This window comes from Telopea speciosissima, chromosome 9, assembly GCF_018873765.1.
Source record: "Telopea speciosissima isolate NSW1024214 ecotype Mountain lineage chromosome 9, Tspe_v1, whole genome shotgun sequence".
NCBI classification, from domain to species: Eukaryota; Viridiplantae; Streptophyta; class Magnoliopsida; order Proteales; family Proteaceae; genus Telopea; species Telopea speciosissima.
In genome coordinates this window covers 46,758,297-46,786,238 of record NC_057924.1, presented here as the reverse complement: position 1 = coordinate 46,786,238, position 27,942 = coordinate 46,758,297, and the positions used below count along the sequence as shown (strand labels likewise).

The 27,942-nt window shown below is 39.6% G+C and overlaps 1 protein-coding gene across 1 annotated transcript; it reads left to right on the top strand.

Annotated features, from left to right (window-relative positions):
• Positions 1-612: 612 nt before the first annotated feature.
• Positions 613-27,876, top strand: LOC122640810 (putative ALA-interacting subunit 2). Its single transcript, XM_043834052.1, has 9 exons — positions 613-1,031; positions 1,761-1,822; positions 1,918-1,992; positions 2,143-2,259; positions 9,610-9,680; positions 10,308-10,605; positions 11,842-12,131; positions 24,826-24,922; positions 27,558-27,876. Exons 1-8 carry the CDS (start codon positions 947-949, stop codon positions 24,878-24,880), a joined length of 1,053 nt encoding a protein of 350 aa, XP_043689987.1. The 5' UTR covers positions 613-946; the 3' UTR covers positions 24,881-24,922; positions 27,558-27,876.
• Positions 27,877-27,942: the final 66 nt, after the last annotated feature.

Here is a 27,942-nt window from a genome sequence, read left to right as displayed (position 1 = left end):
TTTTATTGGATTCAAATAGGGGGGGTACGTATTTGCTTATTTATGAATAATATCTTAAGTAAATGAAATACAAAACATTTACTGAAATATTTATACTGGTTTCTGGCCTGGTTACTGGCATACTTAAGTATCTATACTGGTTTTGAGCCAGGTTTCCCCAAGTTTCGATGGGCATAAGTGTTGAAACTTGCTAAATTACCAACATCTTGGTCTAAACTGGTTGAAACTATCAAATTTCGGTCAAAACCCTAGATTTTTTATAATCACCATTCAACTCGTCTCAAAAACCTGTAAAACGAGTTAACTCGATTGTTTCGACAAGTATCAATCGAGTTCTTCTTGCATGGGCCAGATCAGCTGGAATGACCAAATCTATATATATGTTCTCTCGCTAGTTCTAATATATTTTTCCTTTTCATAAAAAAAAAAACTAATTCTATCCAATAGAGCATCCCTTGATTCTCAAGGTATAACCTACAGAAGGCGCATACTGGCAACAATATAGCGAATGTCTCTAATGTGCGCCTGCTTTTCGATCGGGCTTCCCTCTGACGTGATATCCATCACCTGAACAAAACCCAACTTATACAGGGTAAGGGAATAAGCGGGGGAGCTTTATTACACTCTCGTCTCTGTTCTTCTCTTTTTACAGTTTTCCTTTGTTGAAGCAATCTCTGTTTCCCAATTTGGATCAGAAACCCTATTAATATTCTCCTCATTTTCGAAGCCATCTGGGTTTTTGCAGAAGGCAATTTTTTTCCCCATTTCTACGATTTATAGTCCCAAATTTTACGGCTTTCAATTCTTTGTTGAAGTAAGTGGATTCTTGGGTTTGGATTTGTTAGGATCCTTTATGATTCTTGTTCGATTAGCATTCTTTCAACTGTATTCAATTCATGTCGGATGTTGAGAAGAGTTCTTAGTGGGATTTAAGACTTCGGATTCGATGGATGTGGATACTGGAAGTACATCTGGACCTGCCGAGGAGCCTCACTCTCACTCTGTTCCGATCCGCTTAAGGCGAAATCCTGGTACTGTGCGGCTGTTCTCCTTATCTCATGTTTCTGCTCCTGTAGGCGTTTACAATTGTTACTCTTTAGCGAATCACTTCTTTGGGGGTGGGGGAGCATTTGAACGGTTGAATTGCAATTCAGACAGAATTTAGAATACTTGTAGGAAAATTTAGAAATAACATCAAAACGAAATATATATTGGCTAGTAGCATTCATTCAAGAAAGTTGACTTCTACTCGCCACGCTAAAGGCTACATTGTTAAACTTATGGGGTACACAAGAATGCCACTTTTGATTACTATAGACGGGGTCTTGTATGGTTGGTGTAACTGCCACTTTGTGTCAGATGATGTGTGCTTTTTTGTATCATACGTAATCTGCATTTTCTGGAGTATTAAGGAGGGGCTAGTCTTCATCCCTATGGGATGGCAATAGTTCCTGTCTTTTGATACTGACTGATTGAGCCTTGGGCTCCAATTTATAAGTGGGCATGAGTCCAGGATTGCCATCACACTGGCACGAGCTGCATCTTGGGTTTGAACTTCAAGCCAATCTCAAATGGGTGGGTCTTGTGTTATTTCATGTTGTGGAAACTAGTGATTCCAAGTTAGGCTGGGCCAATTGTTGAAAATCCTTGTCATGTTTTTTAAAAAAAAAATTTATACTAAATTTGTTTCACTGGTTAATTCCATTCCTGCTAAATTTCTTTCTAGTGCATATTAAAATCTTAATGTGGTGAGTTTGCAGTGTTCTATCAGTTTACCCAACAAAGTCTTCCAGCTTGTAAACCTGTCTTGACACCGTTATGGGTGAGCTAACACAATCGATTGTCTGTTTCCTTTCATCTGCTGGCCTCTTTCTCTCTCTCTCATCGGCATAGTTGTACTAACTTATTAATTGACAGGTGATTTCTGTATTTTTGTTAATGGGTGTCATTTTTATTCCTGTCGGGCTTGTTGTTCTTCATGCGTCACAGAGTGTAAGCTTCCCGACCCTCCCTAACTCGATCTTTAATATACTATGAAGCTGAGATGACGTATTAATGTTTTTGTTATCCATTAAAGGACCTTGTATATACAAATAGCATTAATCTAGTGTATAATTTCTATTCTTAAAATTTGATTTGCAGGTTGTGGAAATTGTTGAACGTTATGATACAAAATGCATACCTGAAAAATTCAGAAGTGATAAAGTGGCATATATTCAGGACGATTCAATTCCCAAAAACTGCACTATAGTCTTACGGGTGATTATTCTTTTCCATTTCTATGTTCATCTACACATGTACTTGCTAAAGTTGATATCTTTCTGAACTTGTTATTCTTTGGGATCCACAAATTTCTGAGGATAACTTTGTTGAATTGATGTTAAGTAATAAGAAAATAATATGAAAAGAAACATTCTTCAGCTTGTCAACACTGAGAACCTAGTCTACATAGCCAGTAACACATCAGGATTATCACAAACTGAAGGAACACCTGACCTCATGGATCTTCTTAATATATCTTTCTATCTCTTCACCTTACTTTTAGGCCGTTTATACAAAACTCAACTTGTCAGCTAATCCTCACCAACTACATAGGCCACATGTATGGTGTTGGTGAAAATCAATAAAAATTAAAAAGATAGAAAAAAAGAGCAATGGTACACAATCTGGACATGATTTTATCAAGCTTCAGACAAATTATGGACATTCTATAAAGGACGTATAAGGTCAAAATACTGACAAGGTACCAAGGTTCCAGGTTTTGACCCTGGATGAAACCGAAATTTCCCAAGTTTCAACCAAAACCTGAGATTTTCTGGGCCAAACCAAACCTAGGTTTCAAGGCCTAGAAAATGGTTTTTTGACCTTTTTTTGTGTGTGTGTGTGTGTGCTGCCTATTTTTACCATGTTGCACATATTCCATGAATTAATTTCACAAAAAACCACCCAAAATGATACTTGTGGTTTGGACCCATTTGCTAGTGTATGCGGAATACTGCAGTACATTATAGCCCTATTGGGGAAAAATCATTACCTTCAACCTCCAATCACACAAATTCAAGTTGTAGAAGGGTTGGATGAGTAGCAGAATGCAAAAGAGTGGGAATAAATCTAGTGATTTGACCAAAAACTGCAAGTTTTTGGCAAAGTCTCGGACCATGTCAAAATCGAGTACCAAAACTTAAAACCTTGCAGTATTGATTCATGGAGATTTGCTATCTTGAGTTCTGCTTCATTCCTGTGCTATCTTTATTTTGTGAAAGTAGGTTACTGGAATATTCACGTCTTGTTGAGATCTCAGTCTCATCAGGATTTAGACCTAGTCGGCCGACACTGTTACTACGAGAGCTCTTTAATGTAGGGCAGATTTGAAAGCTTCAAACACCAGAAACAGGATCTTAGACCAGAGATTAAGTCACACGTAAGGGAAACTCAGGTTGTAATAGGGCTGATGGCTTAAGGGTATGAAGCAGAATAGAAGAAAACCAGAATATAGCAGTTTAAGGATTGGAATAGAACAGGGATATACGGGTATTGGTCTGAAACAAAGTAGAGGTGAACACCAAAGGTCTTTATGTAATCAGCAGGTTAAGTTCCTCCAACCAATTTCATAAACAGGGCTGAAACTGCAGGAATCGATCCCAGGGGACAGGTTGAAGGGGAAAGCGTGGTACCAGCAGATCCTCTTGTCCAATATACTGGAAGTTGAATCTAGTGGTCCTCTCACAGGGGGTGTAATTTGACCAGAAGCTGGAAGGAAGTTGATGGTGGGATTTGGCTGGGGGTGGAGGTGGTGGAACTAGAAAGTAAGGGACAGAATTAGAAACTAACCAGAGTTTGAGGCTGAACTTGCAACAGTGAAGATCGATTGTTGAAGCATCTAATAGCTTTAGAGTGATGTAGGGATGAAGAGCACAATAGATATCAGTCTCCCAGGCTTCCCACTGCAAGGACTCAATTGGATCGAACACCAGCCCCTTCCTCCTCAGATCACACATGAATCTCCATGGGGGAGCAAGCAAGCATGCAACAGCAGCAATAGGTTGAAGTAAAATTGTGGGCTATCTTCTGCCCTCTTGGGCTGCTGTATAGGTTGATAACAATGAAGAAGAAGAGAATGGAAGAGAAGAGAAGAGAAGAGAAGAGAAGAAGAAGAGAATGGAACAGCAGCCGTAATATTCACTTATCTCTGAAAAGAATGAGATACAAAGTATATACTAGGGATAGGGGCAAATAAGGAAAGAACCAAAAAGTAAATAGGGGCTCTTGGGACTTGGGAGGCGCTAATCCCAAGACCCACTAATGGAACCCACATGATACTTCTAACAACTCCCCCTCAAGCTAGAGCATATATATCAATCATGCCTAGCTTGTTACAAATATAATTAATAAGCCCACTACCGAGCGGCTTTGTAAACACATCTGCCAGCTGCTCTCCGGTTCTGACATGACTTGGAAGAATCAAATCACTTTGCATCTTCTCACGAACAGAATGACAATCGATCTCAATATGCTTTGTCCTCTCAAGAAACACAGGATTTGAAGCAATATGAAGTTATGAATGGCTGCCTTGTTATCACACCACAGCTGCATGGGAACTGAGATTTTAAAACCCAAATCAGATAATAACTGTTGAATCCACATCAGCTTACAAGTCACATGAGCCATTGCTCTATATTCTGATTCAGCACTTGAACGAGCCATAACACTTTGTTTCTTGCTTTCCAAGAAACAAGGTTTCCTCCAACAAAAGTACAGTATCCTGTAGTTGACCTCCTGTCAAATGGAGATCCTGCCCAATCAGCATCTGAAAAATCCTCAATTCGGTTATGACCATGGTCATGATTAACTATTCCTCTACCTGGTGCCTTCTTGAGATATTGTAACACCTGGACAACAACATCCCACTGAGGAGTCCGAGGAGAAGAAAGAAACTGGCTCACCACACTAACAGGAAAAGCAATATATTGGTCGATAGTCGATACAACCTTCTATTCTACTCGGTGCCTTCTTGAGATATCATCACTGCATACACCCACCTACAACCAATAGCCGTCTTACCCTGCGGCCGTGGAATTAGTTCCCAAGTCTGATTCACATCTAAAGCCGATAATTCTTCCTCCATAGCTGTCCTCCAGCCAGGACTAGATAATGCCTCCGCTACAGACTTGGGAAGGGGATGAGACTCAACAATAGATAAAAAGGAACGATATGGAGAAGACAACCCAGAGTAAGAAACAAAGTTAAAAATAGAATGTTGGGTACAGCTACGAGTACCTTTTCGTTGAGCAATGGGAAGATAAAGATCAGAAAACATAGGTACAACTGGAGAAGGACTATCACTAGGATCTGCAGTTGGAGGAGTCATGTCAGTGTCCATGAGTACAGTGGGGGTAGCAGCTACCTTCGAGTGTCGACTGTAAATATGGATGATAGGAGGACGATGAACAGGAGCAGCTGGAGCAGAACCTTGAGGCAAAGAAGACTAAACAATATAGATAGGAAAACAATCATCCAACTCAGAAGCAGTAACTGGTTCAACATGATAAGGGGTGGACTAAAAAAATGACACATCAGCCATAACAAAATATTTACACAAAACAGGTGAATAACAGCGATATCCTCTATGAGTACGAGAATAACCAAGAAGAACACATTTTACGGCTTTGGAATCCAGCTTGGATAAACCTAGCTGATGGTCACGAATAAAACAGATACACCCCAAAATACGAGGAGGCAGTGAAAACAATGGCTTTGTACGAAATAGCGAGGAATGAGGAATCCCCCCCTTTGAAGATGGAGGAGGGCGTACGATTGATAAGATAATTGGCAGTCATAATAGCATCAGCCTAGAAGGTTTTAGGTACTCGCATCTCAAATAACATAGAACGAGTAACTTCCAACAAATAACGAATTTTCCTTTTTTCCACATCATTTTGTTGAGGTGTGTCAGAACAGGAGGATTGATGAATCATATACCCTGCTGAGCCATAAATGCAGAAAAGGAGGTAGAAAAATATTCTTTAGCATTGTCACTACGCAAAACTTTCACACACACTCACACACCAAATTGAGTGCGAGTTTCAGAGACAAAAGCATAGAAAATAGAAAACAACTCGGAACGATTTTTCATTAAATATAACCAAATTACCCTTGAATAGTCATCAACAAAAGTAACAAAATATTTGAATCCCAAGTTGGAAGTAACAAGACACAGACCCCATACATCAGAATGAACCAAAGAAAAAGGCAAAGCTGAACGCTTATGGACTCTAGGAGGATAACTCACACGGTGAAGTTTCCCAAATTGACATGACTCACATTCAGGTCTAGAAAGAGAAACAAAACAAGGATCTAATCTTTTAAGATTCTTCAACGAGGGATGACCTAGCCGACAATGAATCTGATGATGGGAAGCGAGATACTAGAGCACGCAACCGAACCAGAACCAACTGAACCAGAACCTTCAAGTACAGCTCCCTGTCTCCCGTCCTCTACCAATCGTCCTCTTCTTAGCAAGATCTTGAAAGACACAAGATTCAGGGTAAAATGTCACGGAACAGTTTAAAGCTAGTCAATTTGCTAACAGACATAAGATTAAACGGAAAATTGGGAAGGTAAAGAACAGGAGGCAAGGAGAGAGATGAACTAGGAACAACAGTGCCAATGCCTTTGACCTTAACTAAAGATCCATCGGCTAAAATAACACTGGAAGACGAAGGAGACAGAGAGGAAAAGATACCTGACACGCCAGACATGCGATCAGATGCTCCTGAATCAATAATCCAGGGATGAGATGTAGCTGAGAGACATGCGGTGGCATTACCTGTCTGAACCATAGTAGCAGTGGAAGAATTTGGCTGTGATATCTGGAACTGATTGTACCGGGCAAACTCCTCATCTGTCACGACAACTACCTTACCCTCAGATGGTTGAGACCGAGGGGCTGATTCCATAATAGTAACTGAGTTAGCAAACTGCTGCTGCTGGTTTGGTTTCCCATGGAGCTTCCAAAAAAATTTCTGAATATGTCTGGGCTGACCACAATAATGACAGGTCCGTACATCACCATCAGATGTAGTACCAGATTGGCCAAAACCTTGCTAGTTTTGACCTCTTCCTGTGCCACAGCCACCTCCACGACTTCCACCGTCTCCACGACCAATACTACCAGCCCCTGTTGTTGAGGGCTGAACTCTCAACAACAGGGGCAGCATCATGAGAGCTATCTCGAGATACCCTAAGCACCCGAGAAAAAATATCAGTGAGGGATGCAATAGTCTCACCCCCAAGAATTTGCGATCTAACAGAATCACATTCCTGTCCAAGGCCTCCCAAAAAACCCATAACTGCCAATTGTTCCCTTTGGGTCTGCATCTGTTTCACATCAGAGGAGATAGGAAGGAGAGAATTCAGCTCCTCATACATTCTCTTAAAATTAGCAAAGTACTGTGTAATAGATCTTACCTTCTTCTCTATCCGATAGAAATCTTGAGAGAGCTCATAAATTCGAGACAGGTTATTTTCACCAAAGTATAAGACTCCTAGATACTCCCAAAGTTCCTTCACAATGTCAATGTGAATAACCAAATCAACTATGTGGTTCTCCATCGAATTCAACATCTGGCCAAGGATTCAAGCATCAACGGTCTCCCAAGTTGTATCATCAGCAGGTTTAGTTCCTGCCAGATGTGCCTGCTGATCCCGACCTGTCAACACAAGGGTCACAATTTTCCTCCACTGTTGAAAATTTATGACCCCTTCCATTTTTTTCTCCGTGATTCGATTGGAGGACGAGGAAACAACTTCTGTAACCATATTCTTCTTATTTTCATCAGCCATAGTTCCCCTTCTTAAAATTTCCACCAAAAACTCCAAAGAAAACTTCACAGGTATTAAATCAAACTCCTAATAGATGACTTTCTGCTACTCAACTTGATTCAAGAAAACAAGACTTACCAATCAAATCACCACACAATGATCACAGCGGTACTCTAAACTTCAAAAAACAGCAAGCAAATCTACCATAAAAGCAAACTAATACCTTGCTGCAAGCACGACTACACACACAATTGCAGAACCAGCAAGCTTCATTCAATCGAACTCCACAAAAAAAGGTTCAAGTCAATTGAACATCGCAGAAGAATAGCAGCCCAGTGTTGTCATTAAATCCTTCAAGTCATCACCAAACATAGCCTTCCAAAGTTTGTGCTGTTAATATGTAAAAGCAGATTTAATCTATAACAGCAATCCCCAACACTGCAACCGACAAACCAGCAAAGAGAAGGGGTGAAAAGTGAAAACACCCCTGTTCTTAGAATCGCAAACCTCTAGTTGGGAGAACCCGAAATTGCAGAAAAGAGAAAGGATAAAGGAGAAGAAAAGAAGAGAAAAGGAGAAGTTCACACGGCAGTACCAGTGCTAATAGACCTGCTCTGATAGACTGATACCATGATAACAATGAAGGAGAAGAGAATGGAACCGCAGCCGTAATATTCACTTATTTCTGAAAAGAATGAGATACAAAGTATATACTAGGGATAGGGGCAAATAAAGAACCAAAAAGTAAATAGGGGGTCTGGCGCTAATCCTGAGACCCACTAATGGGACTAATAGAAGGAAGCAACAAGGAACCAAAATTAGAAAGTTTCCAAAATTGGAAGTTTTCAATCGGTCCCCCCTTGCTTGGAGAAGGCACAATCAATTTCTAAAACTGATGTGAACTAATTGCTGGCAATTACTAATAGTAAAAGTAATAAATAGAAGTAACCATCTTCAACTAGACCAACTAGACCACTACTCAAATTGAACCAACCAGTTCACACAAGGACATAAGGAATTAAAACAAAACAAAACTCAAACAACCCAAGGCAAAATTCTTCTTCTTCTTTCTTGAATACCCCTTCTGATCTGCATCAGCTCTTTTGTTTGTCTTGACTAAAGAGAGCTATCATCCTATCCAAGACGTATATGTATCTCATGAATGGTGGCTCTCTTTGTGCTTGTGCACAGGTGATAATTCAGTATAGATAGTTCAGTTATTTGTATGAGCTGGTGTAACTCCAGCATCGTTGATTCCAGTTTGAAGTGATTTCACAGAATGTCCATTCTGGGTAAGATGAAATCCAAGACATGTGTTGATTAAACTACAGAAGTGATTTTATGAAGCAGCATGCTTCTTTATTTTTCCAAACATGAATGAACAAGCGTTGGTGTAGACAGTCCGCTGAATTTATACATAGACAAATGTGACATAGAAAAGTGTTAAGACTCAACCCCCGCTCCCAAATTTTATTTTATACTTAACTCCAAGTTCCATCTGTTGGCATCTTTGGATTCTTTTCAAACCTTGGCATCTCAACCCCCACTCCCAAAATTTTTTTTTTTCAATACTTAACTTCGAGTTCCATTGGTTGGCATCATTGTATTCTTTTCAAACATTGGCATCTTTGGATTCTTTCCAAACCACGAACTTAATGTTATTCACTTATTTGCGTAGGCCTATAGTTGGAACTCTTCTTGGAAGTGAAGCTTTTGTTAGGTTTGACAATTTTCTCTTCTTCCAAGTCTATTTGCTCACTGTTTTGTATTCTGCAAACCTGCTTTCAGGTGCGTCAACGTATGGAAGCTCCAATTTATGTCTACTATGAGCTTGACAACTACTACCAGAACCACCGACGGTGTGAGCTCTTCCATAATCATACCTAATTCAGTTGTTATTTCTTTTGCTGTTCTGTGAATTTTTCGTTTTCTTCCATTGTGATATTTCTTGTCCTTTTTTTCTTTCCAGAAATGGTTCTAGGTGGTGAGCTAATAGAGCCTAAAACTTAATTTGTAGGAGCTATCATGTGTTATCTTCAAGTTTAATAATCTATTTGTTACTTTTTTTTCACCTGATAAATTACAATTTGTATTAGAAGATTGCCAAGGCTACAGAAGGACATTGTACAACAACAACAAAAAAATAACATAAGAGGATGCAGAAGAAAGAAGGCACAAAGGGGTTTAGCTGACATACAGTCTGGCTGTTACTTTTTAGATTTTAATACCCTGGCCTATTCAGTTTTATTGCTTCATTAATACAATCTCATGTATCCACTAGGTCAGGGGTTGTCAAGTTCCCTTCCAGCTTGGTTTCTTTAGGACATTGAGCTGTAACTTTCTGTAATGCTGATATATATATTTTTTGAATTCCAACATAAAGTCTAGCAATATTCTCACAGGTTATGTTGAATGTTTGATTATGTTCTCTCAACATTTCAATGATCATTTTAGTCCCTCCTCTAAAGATGCCAAATGTTTGTCAGGTATGTAAAAAGTAGAAGTGATCGGCAGCTCCTACATGGATTGAAGTATAATGATACAAGTTCCTGCAAGCCTATGGATTCAAACAATGGGCTCCCCATTGTTCCATGTGGGTTGATTGCATGGAGTTTGTTCAATGATACATACACTTTCACCCATGGGAAAGTGGAACTAAATCTCAATAGGAAGAACATATCATGGAAGAGTGATCGGGATCACAAGTTTGGCAAGCATATCTATCCTTTCAATTTCCAGAATGGAACCTTGATCGGTGGTGGCAAGCTAGATCCTAGTGTTCCTGTGAGTATTAACTCTGAACAAACTACTGATTGAATATGTTTACTGAAAATGATCTTTGAAAGTGAAATTTCTTTTACTTTGAAAATGGTGTCCCTTTATTTACAAGTAACCACATTTTCCGGTACCTCACTTCATGATCTAAATTTGTCAGATGTTTTCTCTACGGCAGACTTGTGTGTTTTGGGACTGTGGGAAAGGCAATTATTTTATTATTTACCCCCTGAGTTTCTGGGTGTCAAAACAACACAAAATTCTCTTTGATATTCTGACACAATGACTACCTACATTGTTGCATCATGATGGAAAGACTGTGCATCATGTATAGCATGGTTCACAAATTGGGTTGAGGAACCGTTTGATGCTGTCATGCCTAGTAGATTGTCTTAGGATGGACCTCGGTGCAAGGGTGAGGTTGCTCCATTACAACCTACTGGTCGCAGGTTCGAGTCAGGAAACAGCCTCTCTGCGAGGCGGGGGTTAAGGCTGCGTACGTTACATAGTTGTTAAGGCGCCTAGGCGAATCAAGGTGGTCGAAGGGGCTGGAAAACAAGGCAACAGCAGAATTCAAGGCGAGGGCAAGGCGCCTGGACGCCCGACGCCTTGACAACTATACTACTACGTTATGACCCTCTCCAGACCCCGCAGTGGCGGAATCCTCATGCACTGGGTATGCCCTTTTTATGTCTAGTAGATCTTGTTGGCCATAATTGACCTGATAGTATGATCCTACATCCAGTCCATCTTTTACACTATTGGAGAAAGTGCAGCTATTGGTCTAGTCTTCTAGAAATTAGATAACAGATTTTGCTAGCATTGTCTTATCAGCATCCAAAGATTGGATGATTAGGATAGGATCATGAATTGGTCCCAGCTAGTTATGATCTGGTTGGGTTGTCCAATCCAAAGTTTGAACATCAATCTTGTCAGTGCATATGAATATCCATTTTGTGTTACATATTTGATTGGTCCATCTGTTTCTGATCTGGATTCAAGGATTATCCCTTTATACATTGTAAGCATATTTTGTTAGTGAAAGTGTGAAACATCAACAGATGCAGCACAGTAGCACGAGGGCAGAATGTATTTTTTCCCATGCTGTCACAAGTCTAACTTCTCCTTTTTTGTTTTTTATTGTTTTGTTTGTCAATATCCTGTGCTTACATATTCATTTTCGTTTTCCCCTCCCTCTTTCTTTTCTTTTCCCATTGCTTGTGGGGGATGTATCACATCAATCAGCTTAGTGATCAGGAGGATCTTATTGTGTGGATGCGCACTGCTGCTCTTCCTAGCTTTCGAAAGTTGTATGGAAGAATTGAAGAGGATCTAGATGGAGATGAATTAGTGGTAGTGAAGCTCCTTAACAATTACAATACTTACAGTTTTGGAGGGAAGAAGAAGCTTGTTCTTTCAACGTCCGGCTGGTTGGGAGGGAAGAATGACTTCCTTGGGATAGCCTACATTGTTGTTGGTTCTTCTTCCATCTTCGTATCTCTTGTCTTCTTGCTGCTTCATGTGAAAAATCCAAGGTAAACTTCCATGTATAGTCAGTAGTACTCAGATATATTGTAGCTGCTAATAATGTCATCTAAGCATGATGAGTTAAACAACTAACAAGTTTCTTGACAAGTCCGCGAGCTCCCACATGCATATGTATATTATGTCCAGGCAAAAGAAAATTGTGGATGTACTTGTTTGGCAGTATATCATTTCATATGCTGGCAGTTCACTTTCCTGCAATAGAAAAGATAGATTGTTGGAATTTTTTCCCTTTTTTTTCTCTATAAGTTTCCATATTGCAATTACCATAATTATAATCATAGAGCTTCTAACTTGATGAAATGTTATTAATACTTTCAGGAGTATTCATTTTGTTCAAGTTCTTTTACTAAACATATATGACATTTTATGTATCAGAGTACTGCATTAACTCCATTCGAGGGATGCAAAGCATCAAAAGAGAAATTTAGAAAATCAAATGTCAGAGGGAGTACTATATTCTTGTTTCAGATGTTGCTATTTTCTGTTATTAATGTATAATGTTCTATTTTTTTTTTCAGTTGTAAGTCCTAAACTTGGTTGAGGTTGATGAAATAGTCAAGTTAGTGGAGCTTTTCTATTTCTTTTAGTTTGTTTTGGAATCTTAAAGCAAGGTTCTAAAACTTGGTTTCGACCAGCCAGAAACCGAGATATGGTCGAAAGACTCGAAACTGGTCGAAACCAGGGATTTTTTTTTCCCAGCCAACTTGAGTTGGTGGTTTCGAGGCCCAGAAATGCTTGTTTTGCTCTGATTTTTTCGATACAGCCTATTTTTGACATTCTAAACACAATGCATGAACTATTTTCACAAAAAAAAAAAACAAAAAACTCAAATGGTACTTGTGGACCTGTGGTTATTGACCCAAGTTTACTAGTGTACGCACAATGTACTAAGAATCATAGTTCTCAAGGGCGACGCTTGTTTATGCTAAATTAATACCCCCTATTTGAATCCAACAAAAATAGTTAAAAAAACCAAATTCCAAAAGGATAAAAAGCCAACCCCCAGTTCAAGAACAAAAACTGGATTTTCGGTGGTAGGTACAATTTTTCAACTTTTAAATGCTGAGAGTTTACTCAAATCTAAAAAATTCCATAAATCTTAATATGGTAAAATATTGCTAAAAAAATATTTAACTCAGAGAGATTTTAAACAGCATTCGCGCATACCAAATAAGGTTTGACTGAAACATAACTCCTTCAATAGTAATCAGATTTAAGCAATCTTGGATTTGTTTGAAAGCTTTCCAACTGTTGTAATACAGGATTCAAGAGTCGAATTGTCCTAGGGATAATCTTGTAATTGTTCCCATTGTAGATCTTTCTATTCTCTATTATAAAAAAAGCTGGTCTGTGTCATATTGACACAAGTCATTATTCTCTCCCAAGGATTTCGTCATGGTATCAGAGCAGGGAAATCTCTTGGGTTCCACACCCTAGCCCATGAACCTGCCGAAACCCTAAACCAGTCACCAAGGGGCCCTTTGTTGTTGCTGGTTCCTCTATGACTTAATCCAGCACTTTGGGTTGATTGCTGGATCTTCTTTGAAGCATGATTTGTTACCTTGGTGCTGTTCGTGATATTTGATGTGCTGCGGCTGTTCTTTTGGTGATTCTCGTTGTTCGAAGTTGATCTCTTACTTCATGATGTCAGGTGGCAGTATTACTTTGACCGGAACCGAGGGAATGGGTTAGGGTACCCATAATATTTCCCTCCTTCCCGATTAGCCCCATAAAGCTTGTTGGGAGTAATTATCTCATGTTGTTGCATTCATGTTTCCTTTCATTCGACTCGTGTGGGTATACTGGATATCTCACAGGTGACGTTGAGAAACCTTCTACTGCTGGTCCGTTGTTGAAGAAGTGGAGTTTGGATAATTCTCCGGTAATGTCTTTTTTGATCAATTCCATCCAATCAAATATTGCCCGTGGCTACTTGTTGGATTCTGCAGAAAAAATTTGGAAGGCTGCCAAAGAGACATATTCCCAGGTGGGAATGCTGCCCAAGTATATGAGTTACGAAAACGGGTTCATGAGATTAAGTAGAAGGAGCTCTCCCTTTTACAATATTACTCTGAACTGCAGTCTCTGGCAGGAGCTTGATTTTATGAGACTTTCCAGGCCACTTGTACCACCGATGCCTCAAATTTCAAGAAGAGCGAAGACATGTTGCATGTTTATGATTCTTGGCTGGTCTCAACATTTAATATGATCAGATTCGCGCTCAGGTGCTTAGATGTGATCCCTTTCCTACTCTGGAACAATCTTATTCACTTGTTCAGTTGGAAGAAAGTAGGCATGCTGCTATGCTACAGCCCATCACCCAGGATAGATCTGCATTATTCACAGGGGCCGGTTCTCAGCCCAAAGGTGGTGTTACCCGTTCCAGTAATCGTTCCTCTTCTCATAGGGGCCCTGTTAAATGTGAATATTGTGGAAGGGAGCATCACACAAAGGACTTTTGCTGGAAATTACATGGCCAGCCTGCTAATGGTCGTGGTTGTGGCTCCTCTGATCCATCACATGCTAACCAAATGGAAGTTACCCCAGCTGCACCCATAGGTAACTCACCCTTTGAGGATGAGCTCGGTCTCTTGCGTCTTTTGACCAAGCTTGAGCCTGCACCAGCCACGTCTTATGTTGCTACCAGCTCTGCCCCAACTTCTTCTTCCTCTAAGTTTATCAACTCGGGTATTGCCTTTGCTGGTCACAATGTATCTGTAGCCCCTGTTTCCTGGATTATTGATTCGGGAGCTACTGATCATGTGATTGGGTTGTGCAGTAATTTTTTCAAGTATTCTCCCAGCTCAGGTAATGAACATGTGCGGGTTGCTGATGGCTCCCTTTCCATTGTCTATGGGAAGGGGTCTGTTCAGTGCTCCTCCACACTTCCTATAAAATCTGTTCTTCATGTCCCTAAGTTGTCCACCAACCTACTATCTATTAGTAGCCTTAGCCGTGATTTTAAATTGTAAAGTCACCTTCTTTCTTTCTCATTGTGTTTTTCGTGACTTGGTGATGGGGCGAACGATTGGCTGTGGTACGCTTAGTGGTGGTTTGTAGTTGCTTGAAGACTCTACTAGTTCTCAACCTGCTTCTACACATGCTTCCCAAGCGCATTAATCAGATTCTGCTTCAACAACCCTGTTTAAATTTATCTCGGTGGCATAGACGTTTAGGTCATCCACCTCTTAGGACTTTAGCTCAAATTTTTCCAGTTCTTTTAAACAATGTAATTTGAACAATTTTTTTTGGGGGAAATTTCACGGACACCCCCTAAAAGTATCCAATATCTCATAAACTTACCAAACTTGTTCAAAATGTCACAGACACCCCCTATTTTTATGAATTTATTTCAACTTAGTCCACTCCGTTAGTCTCTGCAGTTAAGTGTCTGTTAACTCTTTTTAAATGGCGAAATTACCCTTACCACAGGGTGAACTCCCCATAATACCCTTACATCTAAATGTAGAAATGAACCACATTTTGCCTCCCGCCGCCACCGCCACCGCCACCACACCGCCGTGCATTCCACCTCCCCTGTTGTAACGACCACTCCCACTCCTCGGATTTACAACATTGCCATTGCCACCGACGGCTGATCCTCCAGCACTTGAACCACCGGAGCCGTCCTTCTCACCTATACGATCCATGGAACTCTTCTCTTCCTCCATCTCTCGGAACTTCTGGAGATAAATCTTCAAGGGCTCCACATACTCTTCTAATCCCAGAGTCGTCATGGCCTATAGTAGATCATCGCCGTTAATGGTCTTCCGCTTCTCTCTCTAGCACTTATCTGAAGCTTCTCCGGTGATGAAACTTATGAACTTCGACATGCACTCCTGAACGGTCTCTTGGACGCCTGTGGAAATTTTAGCGTTGGCAAGGAGTGCCGCCTTCATGATCCTGCTCACGTTAGCCATGGGAAGGAAACGATCTTGCTCTTTCGGAGAGAATTCGCTGTTGGCGTTGCTGTTATTCGGACAGCCGGAGTCATTGTCTGAGTCTGCCATGAAATCCGGTGCCAAAGAAAGGCACTTTTAACACAACCTTTTGGAAGTTTCCTTTTTTCTTCAGCTTTTGGCTTTCAGTAGAGTACAATAATTGAGAAAGCTATCAAGAGAACAATCATTAATGAAGGATCTCAGTCATTGAGAAATTCCAAAGAAAAGACCATTTGGCTTGGTTTCCCTTCTACCACACGGGTAAGAGCTGAGACAAAGAAAAAACAGAGTCATGAACTCAGTAGCAAAAATAGAGGAAGGAACCTAAGGCGTAGGCGTCGATAAATTGAAAATTTTTGACTCTCTTCTCCGGCTAAAACAGACCAAGACAGACCAAAAAGAGTGAAGAAATTAAGGTTCCAAAGCTTGAAGATTCGGCTAGAATGGAAGGAAAATGAATCTCAGAGGTTCATCTTAGGGTTTCTGAAAGTTTCGCCTTTGTTTCGTGCAAAGGTGAGGAGGGTTAAGGCTAGTAAACGCTACAGCCTCCGGCGGTGATAGGACTTAGGACTTAGGACCTGAGCAGCGTTAAGTTAAATCAATGGAGGCCAGAAGGGTTTTGATCTTCCCTTAAAGCACCGTAACCAGCTTGGCAAGTTTTTGAATCTTTAGATAGGGCTTTAGTCATTTTTTTTCTGTTTTCATTTCCCTCTCTGGTTTGGCTGTGTTGTCTTCTACGCTTCTCCATAATCTGCTTTTTTGGTTTTCCCCGTTTAAAATTTCAGTCAAAGTTTTTTACTTCTGTTTTTTTTGTATGGGATTTTGCTGTGCCGTGTGGTATGAGAGAGAGAAAAGGGAGGAGTGGGAGGGTGGCGATGTGTGGGAGAGGTGTGTAGTGCGGGAGAGAAGCTTACCGTAGGGAGGAGATGACTTGCAGCTTTTCTAACGGAGAAGATGAACAGTAATTGTGAAGATGGAAGAAATCGTTTTTATTTAAATAACTAAGAGGCTAAAATCGACATTTTATCTTTGGGGGGGGGGGTCACCCTACTTAACGTCAGGGGGAAGTTTGCCATTTTGACCAAGTTTGGTAAGATTATGAGATATTGGATACTTCTAGGGGGTGTCCGTGAAATTTTCCCTTTTTTTTGTGATGCTTGCATTTTTTGGCCAAGCAAACCAGAAGTATGTTTACCTTCGGATAATATTAGTTCTGAGCCTTTTCTTTTAATCCCCTTTGATGTCTGTGACGGGTTACCGCTGGTTTGTAACTTTCTTTGATTTTAACACTCGTACTATATGGGTTTATTTGCTTCATTCCAAGAGTGAAATGTTCTCTTGGTTTAGAATGTTCCACAATATGATCAAGACTCAGTTTGATGCTAAAGTGAAATTTTTCCAGAGTGCTAATGACACAAAATACAAGGATGGTGCATTTCAGTCCTACTTGGCTGATCATGGTATCATTCATCAAACAAGCTATGTCGACACACTTGCCCAAAATGGGGTCGCGGAAAGAAAAAACCGTCATTTGTTGGAGGTAGCTCGATCGTTGATGTTTGAGATGCATGTACCTACCTAATATTGGAGTGATGCCCTTCTCACAACGGCCTATTTAATCAATCAGATGCCATCTCGTGTTTTCGGTGGTCGCTCTCCTTTGGAGGCTTTCCAAGGGAATACTACTTTAATTGTCTCACCTAAAGTGTTCGAGTGTGTTTGTTTTGCCTGGAATCATCATTAGAAAGGGAACTTGATCCCCGCGTACTTCGCTGCATCTTTCTTGGCTATTCTACTACTCAGAAGGGCTACAAATGTTACCATCCTTCGTCTTGTCGCCTGTTGGTCACCACGGATGTGGTTTTTCAAGAGAACGAGGCTTACCATTCATGGTCCGCACCTCTTCAGGGGGAGTCTGGTATTGGTGACGATGGGGAAGATGTGCTTATTTTCCCTTTTGACACCTCTGTTGATGACTCTTTGGCTCCTCTAGCTGATGCCGATCCTCCTATTCAGGGTGAGTCTCCTGGTGATGATCCTTTTGTCCAAGGGGAAAATATAGGCAGCAAACCATTGAAGGTATTTGTTCGGAGTTGTTTTCACAAACAACAAGATAACATCACTACCCCTACTGCTCTACCACCTCAATTGCTGCCCTCGGATCCTAGATCTCCTCCCATTGAATCTGGTAATGTTCTTCACTCACTTGATCCTTCTCTTGAGACCCATTGCTATCCATCCGAAAAGGAGCTAGGATGTGTACTCAACATCCTATTTCCAAATTTGTATCTTATGATTCCCTTTCCCCTTCCTATCGTGCCTTTGTGCTTTCTTTGTCTTCTGTTTCCATTCCTCATAGTTGGTAGGAAGCTATGCCATACTCTCGCAGGAAAGAAGCTACGTTAGAAGAATTGCAGGCACTTGGTGAGAATGACACTTGGGCACTTGTGACTCTTCCTCAGAGAAAGAAGCTTGTGGGCTGCAAATGGGTCTTTACCGTGAAACAAAAGGCTGATGGTACTGTGGATAGATATAATCATATAAGGCCAAATTAGTGGCTAAGGGCTTCACTCAGACTTACGTCATAGACTATCATGATACCTTTGGACGTGTTGCAAAGATGAATACCATTCGGGTAATCTTATTGTGTGCTTTCTGGGATGGGAATTGCAACAACTCGATTTAAAAAATGCTTTTCTTCACAGTGACCTTGAAGAGGAAGTTTACATGGAGACTACTCATGGATTTGCAAGCAAGAAGACTCATGGGAAAGTATGTAGGTTGAAACGTGCACTGTGTGGGTTAAAGCAGTTTCCCAGAGCATGGTTTGGTCGCTTCCAAAAGGCAATGATATCTGTGGGTTATATACAGAGCAATGCCGATCATACTCTTTTCATCAAACGTTCTGTACCACATATCACGGTTCTTATTGTGTACGTTGATGATATAGTTGTGATAGGAAGTGATCGAACTGAAATCTCTAATCTTAAAAAATACTTGGGTCAGGAGTTTGAAACCAAGGATTTGGGTCAGCTTCGATATTTTGTGGGCATAGAAGTAGCTCGTTCAAGCCACGGTATCTTCCTCTCCTAAAGAAAGTACACCTTGGATCTTTTGTGAGAAACTAGAATGCTCAAAAGTTTTCCAAGTGATGCACCTGCTGAGGCTAATTCTCACTTAAAGAGCAAGGATGGAGAACCAGTTGATAAAGGACAGTACCAACGACTAGTTGGTTGGCTGATTTATCTTTAGTTATCAAGGCGGCAAGGTGACCACGGCGTTTGAGGGCCTTCCTAAGCGCCTTGGCGATAGGGCGACCGCAAGGCGGCGCCTTGGCGAACAAAGCGTTCTAGTGTTCTGTTTTATTATATAACCATTTTATTTGGCACAAATAGCATATTAAAAATTATATAATTCTACTTCTTTGCCAAATAAATACTAAAGAGTCAAACCAATGTAAGATATTCTTCAAAAAATAAATTAACAAACTAAGTTCATCATATTATCATAGCAATAATGCAATATAGCATATGAAAATAATGAAATATAAATATCAAAGAATCAAACAACATTATAAATTATTAGATATAAAGAATAAAGGGTTGGTAAATTAGTATACTTACCTCTGTGATGCCAAATTGAGTGCCTAGGCAGCAGGCCCTAAGGTCATCCACTATATTTCTACTTATGTGACCCTGGCAATCAATACTCAATAAAAGAAAACATAACATAACCTAAAATAGTAAAATGCCAAAATTAAGTAATCATTAAAGCTTAAACATTCAAATACTTAAAGTGAAGAAAAGTCTAAAAAACAAAACCATCCAAAATCCAAAACAAATTGTTCAGTAAGTACTTCACAACTTCAAATTTCAATCCCAATTAAGTATATTTAAATCTTCTTGCTCCTGTTGTTTGTCCGCATCATTACTTTCTACATCAAAATCATCCTCAACATCTTCATCATCACGCATATCTTGTTCATCCAACTCCAACCCGAGCTCCAGTTCTTCATCTGAAGCCTCCTCAACCCTCCCCCTACCACGCTGTGAATAAGAGGCAAGGGGTGGAACTGCTCCACTGGTTGATGGTCCAGACCTCCTCGCTTTATTGGTGCCATAAAACGATGAAGATGCCCCAGTTACTGCTGATACAGTTCTCCAAGTGAGATCATCCCCAGGATGAACTAATTCATCATCTGATGCCCCAGTCATCCACTCACTACTCCAATCTAGCTCATCAAGCTCCAGTGGATCATAATTTCTGCTTTGTTCCTTTCTTTCTTGGAACCTTACTTGAAGACGGCGATTATACTGGATGTAGATAAGATCATTTAAACGTTGATGCTCTAACCTATTCCTCTTCTTGGTGTGAATCTGATGAACAAATAAACAATATGAAAATATTTCTTTTTATTCTTTAACTCATTCTCTCATAAAATATTAAAACCACACAAAAAACAAAAAATAAAAATAATATTAACTTAGTACTGAAATACTCAATTACTTACAAACTCAAATATGCTCCAATTGCGCTCACAACCAGAAGATGAACAACAAAGACCAAGTAAGCGCCTTGCAAGCTTTGTAAGCTCAGGTGTAGAGTTTTCATGTTTTTCCCACCAAACGACTATAAATATATATAATATATATAAGAAAAAATATAGCTTAAATTAAAATCAACATACAATACAAAGTACAAACAAGTGAACCAACTAAACAATATAAATTAAAAGAAAAAAATGCTTACTAGGACTCAACTTGTCCCTTTGTCTAATCGCCATCTCCTTTGCAAAAGATCCTCTAGTTCCAGTATAAGCAGCAGATTGTTCACTGATCTTGTCTTGCAAGGTTGTATCAGGCACCATCCTTCCAAGAACATCATTAAAGGCATCATTTGCTTTATGCATCAAGGAGTTGGCTAAAGATTCATCTGATTCCATCTCAATTGCTTTAAAGTACTTGCTTGGATTAAGGAGAAATGCAGCCAAATATATTGGTCGCTCCATTTGACTTGTCCAACGCCTATCAATAATCTTTACAATCTTCTTCCATTTCCTTTCTATGCCCTTAAAATTTGATATTATGTGCTTCTTTGCCTCCTCCATTGCAACATATACTTCAGGCAATGCAGGCCTCTCATCTCCATCTACTATCCTCAATACTTGAAGAAGAGGCAATTATGCTCTCAAGCAATCCTGCATACCATTCCAGAAAGGTGTGGAAATAACTATTTCAACAATTTGCTTCCCTGCCTCTGTATGTGACAACTTAGATTGCTCCCAATGGTCAGAAAGAAATAATCTCCTCAAAGCATCCTTATGCTTCAATAAGCTCTGAAATGTTAAAAATGAAGATGCAAATCTGGTTACTCCAGCCCTTATCAAGTCTGCTCCTTTTGTTTGTACTCTCATAGCTTCAAGAAGGCGAGCATGCCTATAGATGAAGGTAGTAATTTTTCTTCCCTTGAGTATCACAGACTTGTATATTTTTATATTGCCTATCTCCTCCATCATAAGGTCTAGGCAATGAGCTGCACATGGAGTCCAATACAACTTCTTTCTTTTCTCCATTAATAACCTTCCAGCAGCAACATAATTGGAAGCATTATCAGTGACCACTTGAACCACATTCTCCTCTCCAATCTCCTCAATCTTACTATCAAGGAGCTCAAATAACATTTTTGCATCTTGTATTTGACTTGATGCATCCACAGACCCCAAAAAAAAAGTCCCTTCCGTACAATTGACAAGAAAATTAATTAGGTGCCTTCCTTTCCTGTCTGTCCACCCATCAGACATGAGAGTGCACCCTTTCCTCCAAGAGATTTTATATTTCTTTTTTATTTCATCAACTTTCTCCTTCTCAGACTTCAATAGAGGAACCCTATAATCATGAAATGAAGGGGGCTTGAAACCTGGCCCATATTGTCCAATTGCCTCAACCAACTCCTCGAAGCTCCTTAGCTTCAATGCATTGAATGGAACGCCGCTTTCAAAAGCCCACCTTGCAAAGTAAGAACGGAGTTTATCTCTTTCCTCCTCTGATCTCATACGGTTCTCCATTGTAGTCTGTTGGGGACCTTTACCGTGCCTCTCTGCAACAACCTCTTTAGGAGTCCACCTCTTTACATGAGCATCCATGGGACCCCTTACTTGTTGTTTGACTATCTTTTGAATGACAACTTTAATTTTTTTTGAAGTTGTTCCAGAGTTTGGAATAAGGCTTGAGCCCCCAGCCCCCAAATCGGACTCTATATGCCCTTCTTCGGATCCTTCAACAAGAAAATCTCCACCGCCAACATCCAAATCATCCAAATTTTCCATCCTCCTCTTCTTGTTTTTCAGGATCGCTTCTCTCCTCTCGTTAGCAATTTTTGCAGTTGTCTTTGAGCACTTGGCTACATCTCCATAGCCACCAATCAAGTGTTGCTTCAATCTTTTTATTCCTCCCTTGGTATCCATCCCACAAAGGATACACTTAACACAATTTTTGTCTTCTAAATTAGGTCAGTATCCATACTTCCACCCCGGATGATTGGACTTAGCCTTTCTTTTTGGATCCTTGCTTGGATCAATCCCTGACCCCGCTGTACTTATATTTTCAGCCCCACTACTACCATCAACATTGGCCAATGTACTCCCTTTGTCTGATGTCTAGTTGTCTACAATGACAAAAAATAGAAAAAAATAAAAAATATAGAGAATTAAAGTGTATAGAAACTTAAAAAGTAAAGAAAAAAACAACTATGTTATAGAAAGTGTAATCAAACTGTCACAGATTCACAATAGATTGATAGAATAAAATACTAAAATCAGTAAATTAACATTCAGCAATGAGCCAATGATAGAATCAATCAATCATGGAAGCTTTAAAAAAAAATGGAAAAAAGAACCAAAGAGGAACAGGAGAAGAACTGAAGAAGAGAAAATAAATTAATAAAAATAGAGAATTGATTAATTGAACTATTGAAGTGTTTGCTAGTCCAACCGAAGGCATATAAGAAGCAGGAAATTAGTAACACAGTAATACATTGCTGAAATTTGAAACTCTAAGCAGTGAAGCATAAAAAATGAAAAGAAAATCAGGAAAAAATGAAATTTGGAACTTGGAAGGAAAAATACTGATTACAGATTTAGAATTAGACTAATGAGGAAGAGAATAAGTGAAGCACTGAGACTGGAAAAAAAAAAAGACATTTACTGGCTAGAAAATGCTGCTGGAATGCTAGAGTAAAGGAAGACAATAGTGCCGGACGATGTAAGAGGCTGCTGCTGCCAAAAGGAAGAAACACAGTCACAGAGAAGGTTAGAACTTAGAAGAACAGGGTTTAGACTTTAGATTTTATATGAAGAAAAGAACAAAAAATGGCACCTCTTACCGTGGAAGTTGGAGATGTCGCCGACTCGCCGGAGGGGGTGGAGATTAAAGATGTCGCTGGTGGGGACTGCCGGACTGGGGGTGGAAGCTGGAGAAGAGGGACAAGGAAGTGATGGAACAGCAGCAGCAATGCAGCATAAGAAAAAAAAAACGAAAAATAGAAGAGAAGAAGAAGAAAAGCTGAAGATGGACTCATGGACTTACCTTTAATGGAGTTGTTGCCGGATGCCGGTGGAAGTTGGAGATGTCACCGGTGGAGGTTGAGGCTGGAGAAGAGAAGAAGAAGAAGAACAGTAGGGCCGTAGGGGTTAGAACTTAGAGAGGGAAGGGTTTAGATTTTAGAAGGAAAAAAGAAAAAAGAAAAAAAAAAAACAATACTTACAAGGCTGCCGCTGGACTGCTAGAGATGTTACCGCCTCGCCGAACGCCGGCGGAGGATGGGCACTGAGACTGGTCTGAGGGACTGAGGAGTGAGGAGTGAGGTTTGACTGTTTGACGGAGTTGAAGTCGCCGCTGCTTCTCTATTCTCTTTCGCAGTCCTCGACTCTTCTTCTTTTTCGTCTTTTTTTAATTTTGGGGTCAAATGGGTTTGGGGTTAGACTTGTGAGAGGGTTAAGTTGAATCGATTTAGGTGTTTTTTTTTTTTTTTTAACATATGATTCCATGCTTCTCAGAGCATGGAACCAAAAGCATCACACCAATCAGATTATATCAATTAGAATATCTTAAATTACATTAAAAAATTAAAAAACAAAACTATTTTAAAAAAAAAATACATAAGGCGACCGCCCAGAAGCATAGGCGTCCTAAAGCAACCAAGGCGACGCCTTGGAGACCCTGGCGCTCGATTTTGCGACATACAATAAGGCGTTCTATCGCCTTGGACTTGAAAAAACGCCTGGACGCCAAGGCGACGCCTTGATAACTATGAGTATGACCTCAGATAGAGCCTATTGGAGGGCAAGGATTCATGTTGCCGACCCGATCTAGCTGAGATTTTCCTGACTTCCTGGGCACAACCGCTTTCCTTTTACTTTCTTTTCTTTCCTCTTTTCGCCTTTTTTTTTTTTTTTTTTTAAACTCTGTTTTGCAAGGATCCATGTAGCTGACCCATTCAGTTGGGATAAGGCTGAGTTTGTTGTTGTTGTTGTAGTATCCAGTACAAATTTACTCTTGAAAAGCAAGAGTCTGACCTCATGGAACATTGAGTTTGAAGTATTTGGCTAACATATAATTTAACTATCAAATCTGCATACTGATGGAAAATGTCATAGATTTAATGATTATATTGTTTAATTATGTACTTCATTTTTCAATGTTTCAACAGGTTGATTTCTAATTTGTTCTTTTTCTGTTTGCAGGCCTTATGGAGACACAACATATTTATCTTGGAACAGAAAAACCAATGCTAACTAAGATGGTATTGTATTTGTAAACCCTTGGGTGTAGCCAAAAATGGTTCGTATTCTCTCTCTTCTTATATTCATGGGAGTTTACATAATTGGAGATTGTTTTGTATATTACAAATGATGAAGAAAGATACAAGGGCAGAAGGGCCTTTATGGAAGGTCATGCAAAAATGCAGCCAATAATGCTCCAAAACTGCACCCCCCAATTCCTCATGAAGAAACCCATGTCAACCACATAAGTCAACTGCTTAAGATCTTTCCCATATACATGACCTTTGTTGACTAGATTTTCCAAGGGCAATCTGCCTATTCGGGCACTATGCTAAATGATAAGTTAATATTGGATGCAACAGTATGAGCCTGTCTTTTAAGTTAACTAGCCTCAATGGGCCTTCTCTGTCGAAAGTTATATCTTCATATCGTTTTTAACTTATTGGAGACACAAAGATCTGGTAGTCCAAAATAATTTCAACATGGAACTATCTTTTAGTTGCTTCATAGAGTAACTAATTTAAACTGGGTTACTTTTTAGCTTAGAAAGCTTACATACCAAATAAATCATAATGTACGATACGTTTCTGTTGGGGATCAGGATAAACTATAACTAGTGTAAGAGATAGGTGTATCACTTGTGTGTGAGGTCTTAAATGACAAATTGACAGGGCTAAGGGTGCCTTGAACTGATTTGATAGTCCACATGTTTCGTGCGATTGTGCTCGACAGGATTGTGAGCAATGCTGATAGCTGTCTTACTATCATTGTGGAGCATCATTGGTAAGGGAAGGGGAAGCGTCAGATCCTTCAAAAGACCTTGAAGCCATAGTAACTCACTAATGCCATGAGACATGGCTCGAAATTTCGCTTTAGCACTTGATCGGACAACAACTGCTTGTTTCTTACTCCTCCAAGTTACCAGGTTACCACTTACAAAGGTGCAATAACCAGGTGTGGAATCATCAGGGGAGCTAGCCCATCAGCATCTGTAAGGGACTCAATCTGTAGATGGTCATGAGGTGAGAAAAGAACCCCCTTTTCTAGAGCCGATTTCAAATATCACCAGATTCGAAACGCAACCTCCAAATGTGGGGAGTAGGGATCATGCATGTACTGACTCACCACATTGACAGCAAAGGCAATGTCTGGTCAAGTGTGGGATAGGTAGATCAGTTTCCCCACTAACCGTCCCTTATCCATAGGTTCACCAGTCTGACTAGAGAGATGAATATTGGCTTCAAGAAGAGTGTCTGAAGGCTTGCAACCTAGCATCCTAGTCTTAGATAACAAATCCATTGTATATTTCTGTTGAGAAAGGAAAATACCTTTGGTAGAGTGGGCAACCTCAATACCAAGAAAGTAGCCCAACTTTCTAAGGTCCTTAATCTCAAACTCCTGGCCTAGGCAAGTCTTTAGGCACGAGATCCATATCATTGCCGGTAACAACGATGTCATTGACATAAACATTAGGACATCCATCTTGGAACCGGATTTCTTAATTTCAAAGCTTTCCAACAAATCCAAGATTTCTTAAATCTGATTTATATTGAAGGAGTTATGTTCCGGTCAAAGTTAATTTTGTGATCGCAAATACTGTCAAAATGGTTTTTTAGACATCAAAACAAATGAATATTTTACTGCACTTTTAGTTTTTAGCAATGTTTTACCATATTAAGAGAGTTATGGAATTTATAGATTTGAGAAAGCACCCAACATTTAAAAGTTGAAAATTGCACATACCACCGAAAATCCAGTTTTTGTTCTTGAACTGGGGGGGTTGACTTTTTACCCTTTTGGAATTTGATTTTTTAACTATTTTTATTGGATTTTCAAATATGATGGTATTTTCTTATTTATGAATAATATCTTTGGTAAATGAAATAACAAGTGCCTGTCCTGGTTTCTGGCATAACAAAGTGTTTGTCTTGGTTTCGAGCCAGGTTTCCTCAAGTTTCGATGGGCATAAGTGTCGAAACTTGCGAAATTAGCAGCATCTTGATTGAAAAAGGTTGAAACCAGTCAAAACCATGCATTTTTTGAAGTACCTGGCCAACTTGTCTTGGAAGTTGGCAAAACCGAGATATCTCGGTCAAAACCTGTGGTTTCGACTGAGATTTGTTTCCATGCTGTTGTACGATATTGACTTTGACTATAACTGAATGATTGGAAATGAAATGGAAAAGGAAACTCCAACTAGCAGTACTCATTTTCAGAAGTGTGATTCTGTTATGGATTCTCACTTTATGCACATGCAACAGTTGAAGGTGCTTCCTTCATTTGTGTCTGCATGCATCAAGATCTTCCTTTCTGATAGCCAACTTATGCATCAAAATGCTATGAAGAATAAAACTAAACAATTTGTTCCAATTCTGTTTTTAAAATTTTCCTAGTAACATGAGATGATTAATGACTTCACCCCCTTCTTTTTCTGGTACTTCAGGAACATGAAATGACTTAAAAGGATGCTAGTGCTACCATATAGACCAGTCTTTCATTTTCTGCCTCTGTGTATAACCTGCTTCAGTAATCTATACTTTACTGTTCCCTTTTCTTAAATAAAAAAATAATTAAATTCCAGTCAACATCTTACTTTGACATTCCAGTTTCCCTTTAACCGATTGCTCTATGCTGATTTACTTCCAAGTTGGTTTATAATGGCTGCATTGTTTCAGGTTTTTGGCAAATGGCAGGTAATTGTTTATTGCTTCTCTACTTAATGATCAACCTGTGAGCCACATAACTTTTCGTTGAAGCAGTTAGAGGGCACGGAAATAGTGTTGATATTAAAGAGCGCATCCCGACTTCCAGAAACAGAGGTACAATGATCATACTACGAATCTGCTGGAGTACTGTTTATATTGACATTCAATGTATATGGATGTAAAGATAAAAATGCTGTGAATGCTTTACAGAGTCATTTTTTATCATATGTTTTCATGTACCCATCAGTAAACTGACAAGTGTACTCAATTTAAGAAGAGAACAAGAAAAGAGAAGTTCGACATGATCGTCTCATTTCACTTTTCAAAACTTAAGACATTGGCAGAAATATAACATCATCTTTAGGTCAATTGA

What these genes read in the sequence shown, in the direction of transcription:
- LOC122640810 (XM_043834052.1), top strand. Translation starts at nt 947, where the DNA reads ATGGATGTGGATACTGGAAGTACATCTGGACCTGCCGAGGAGCCTCAC. An exon ending in CTGTCTTGACACCGTTATGG is followed by an intron (nt 1,823 to 1,917) that starts GTGAGCTAACAC and finishes ATTAATTGACAG; the next exon opens with GTGATTTCTGTATTTTTGTT. An exon ending in TACTACCAGAACCACCGACG is followed by an intron (nt 9,681 to 10,307) that starts GTGTGAGCTCTT and finishes AATGTTTGTCAG; the next exon opens with GTATGTAAAAAGTAGAAGTG.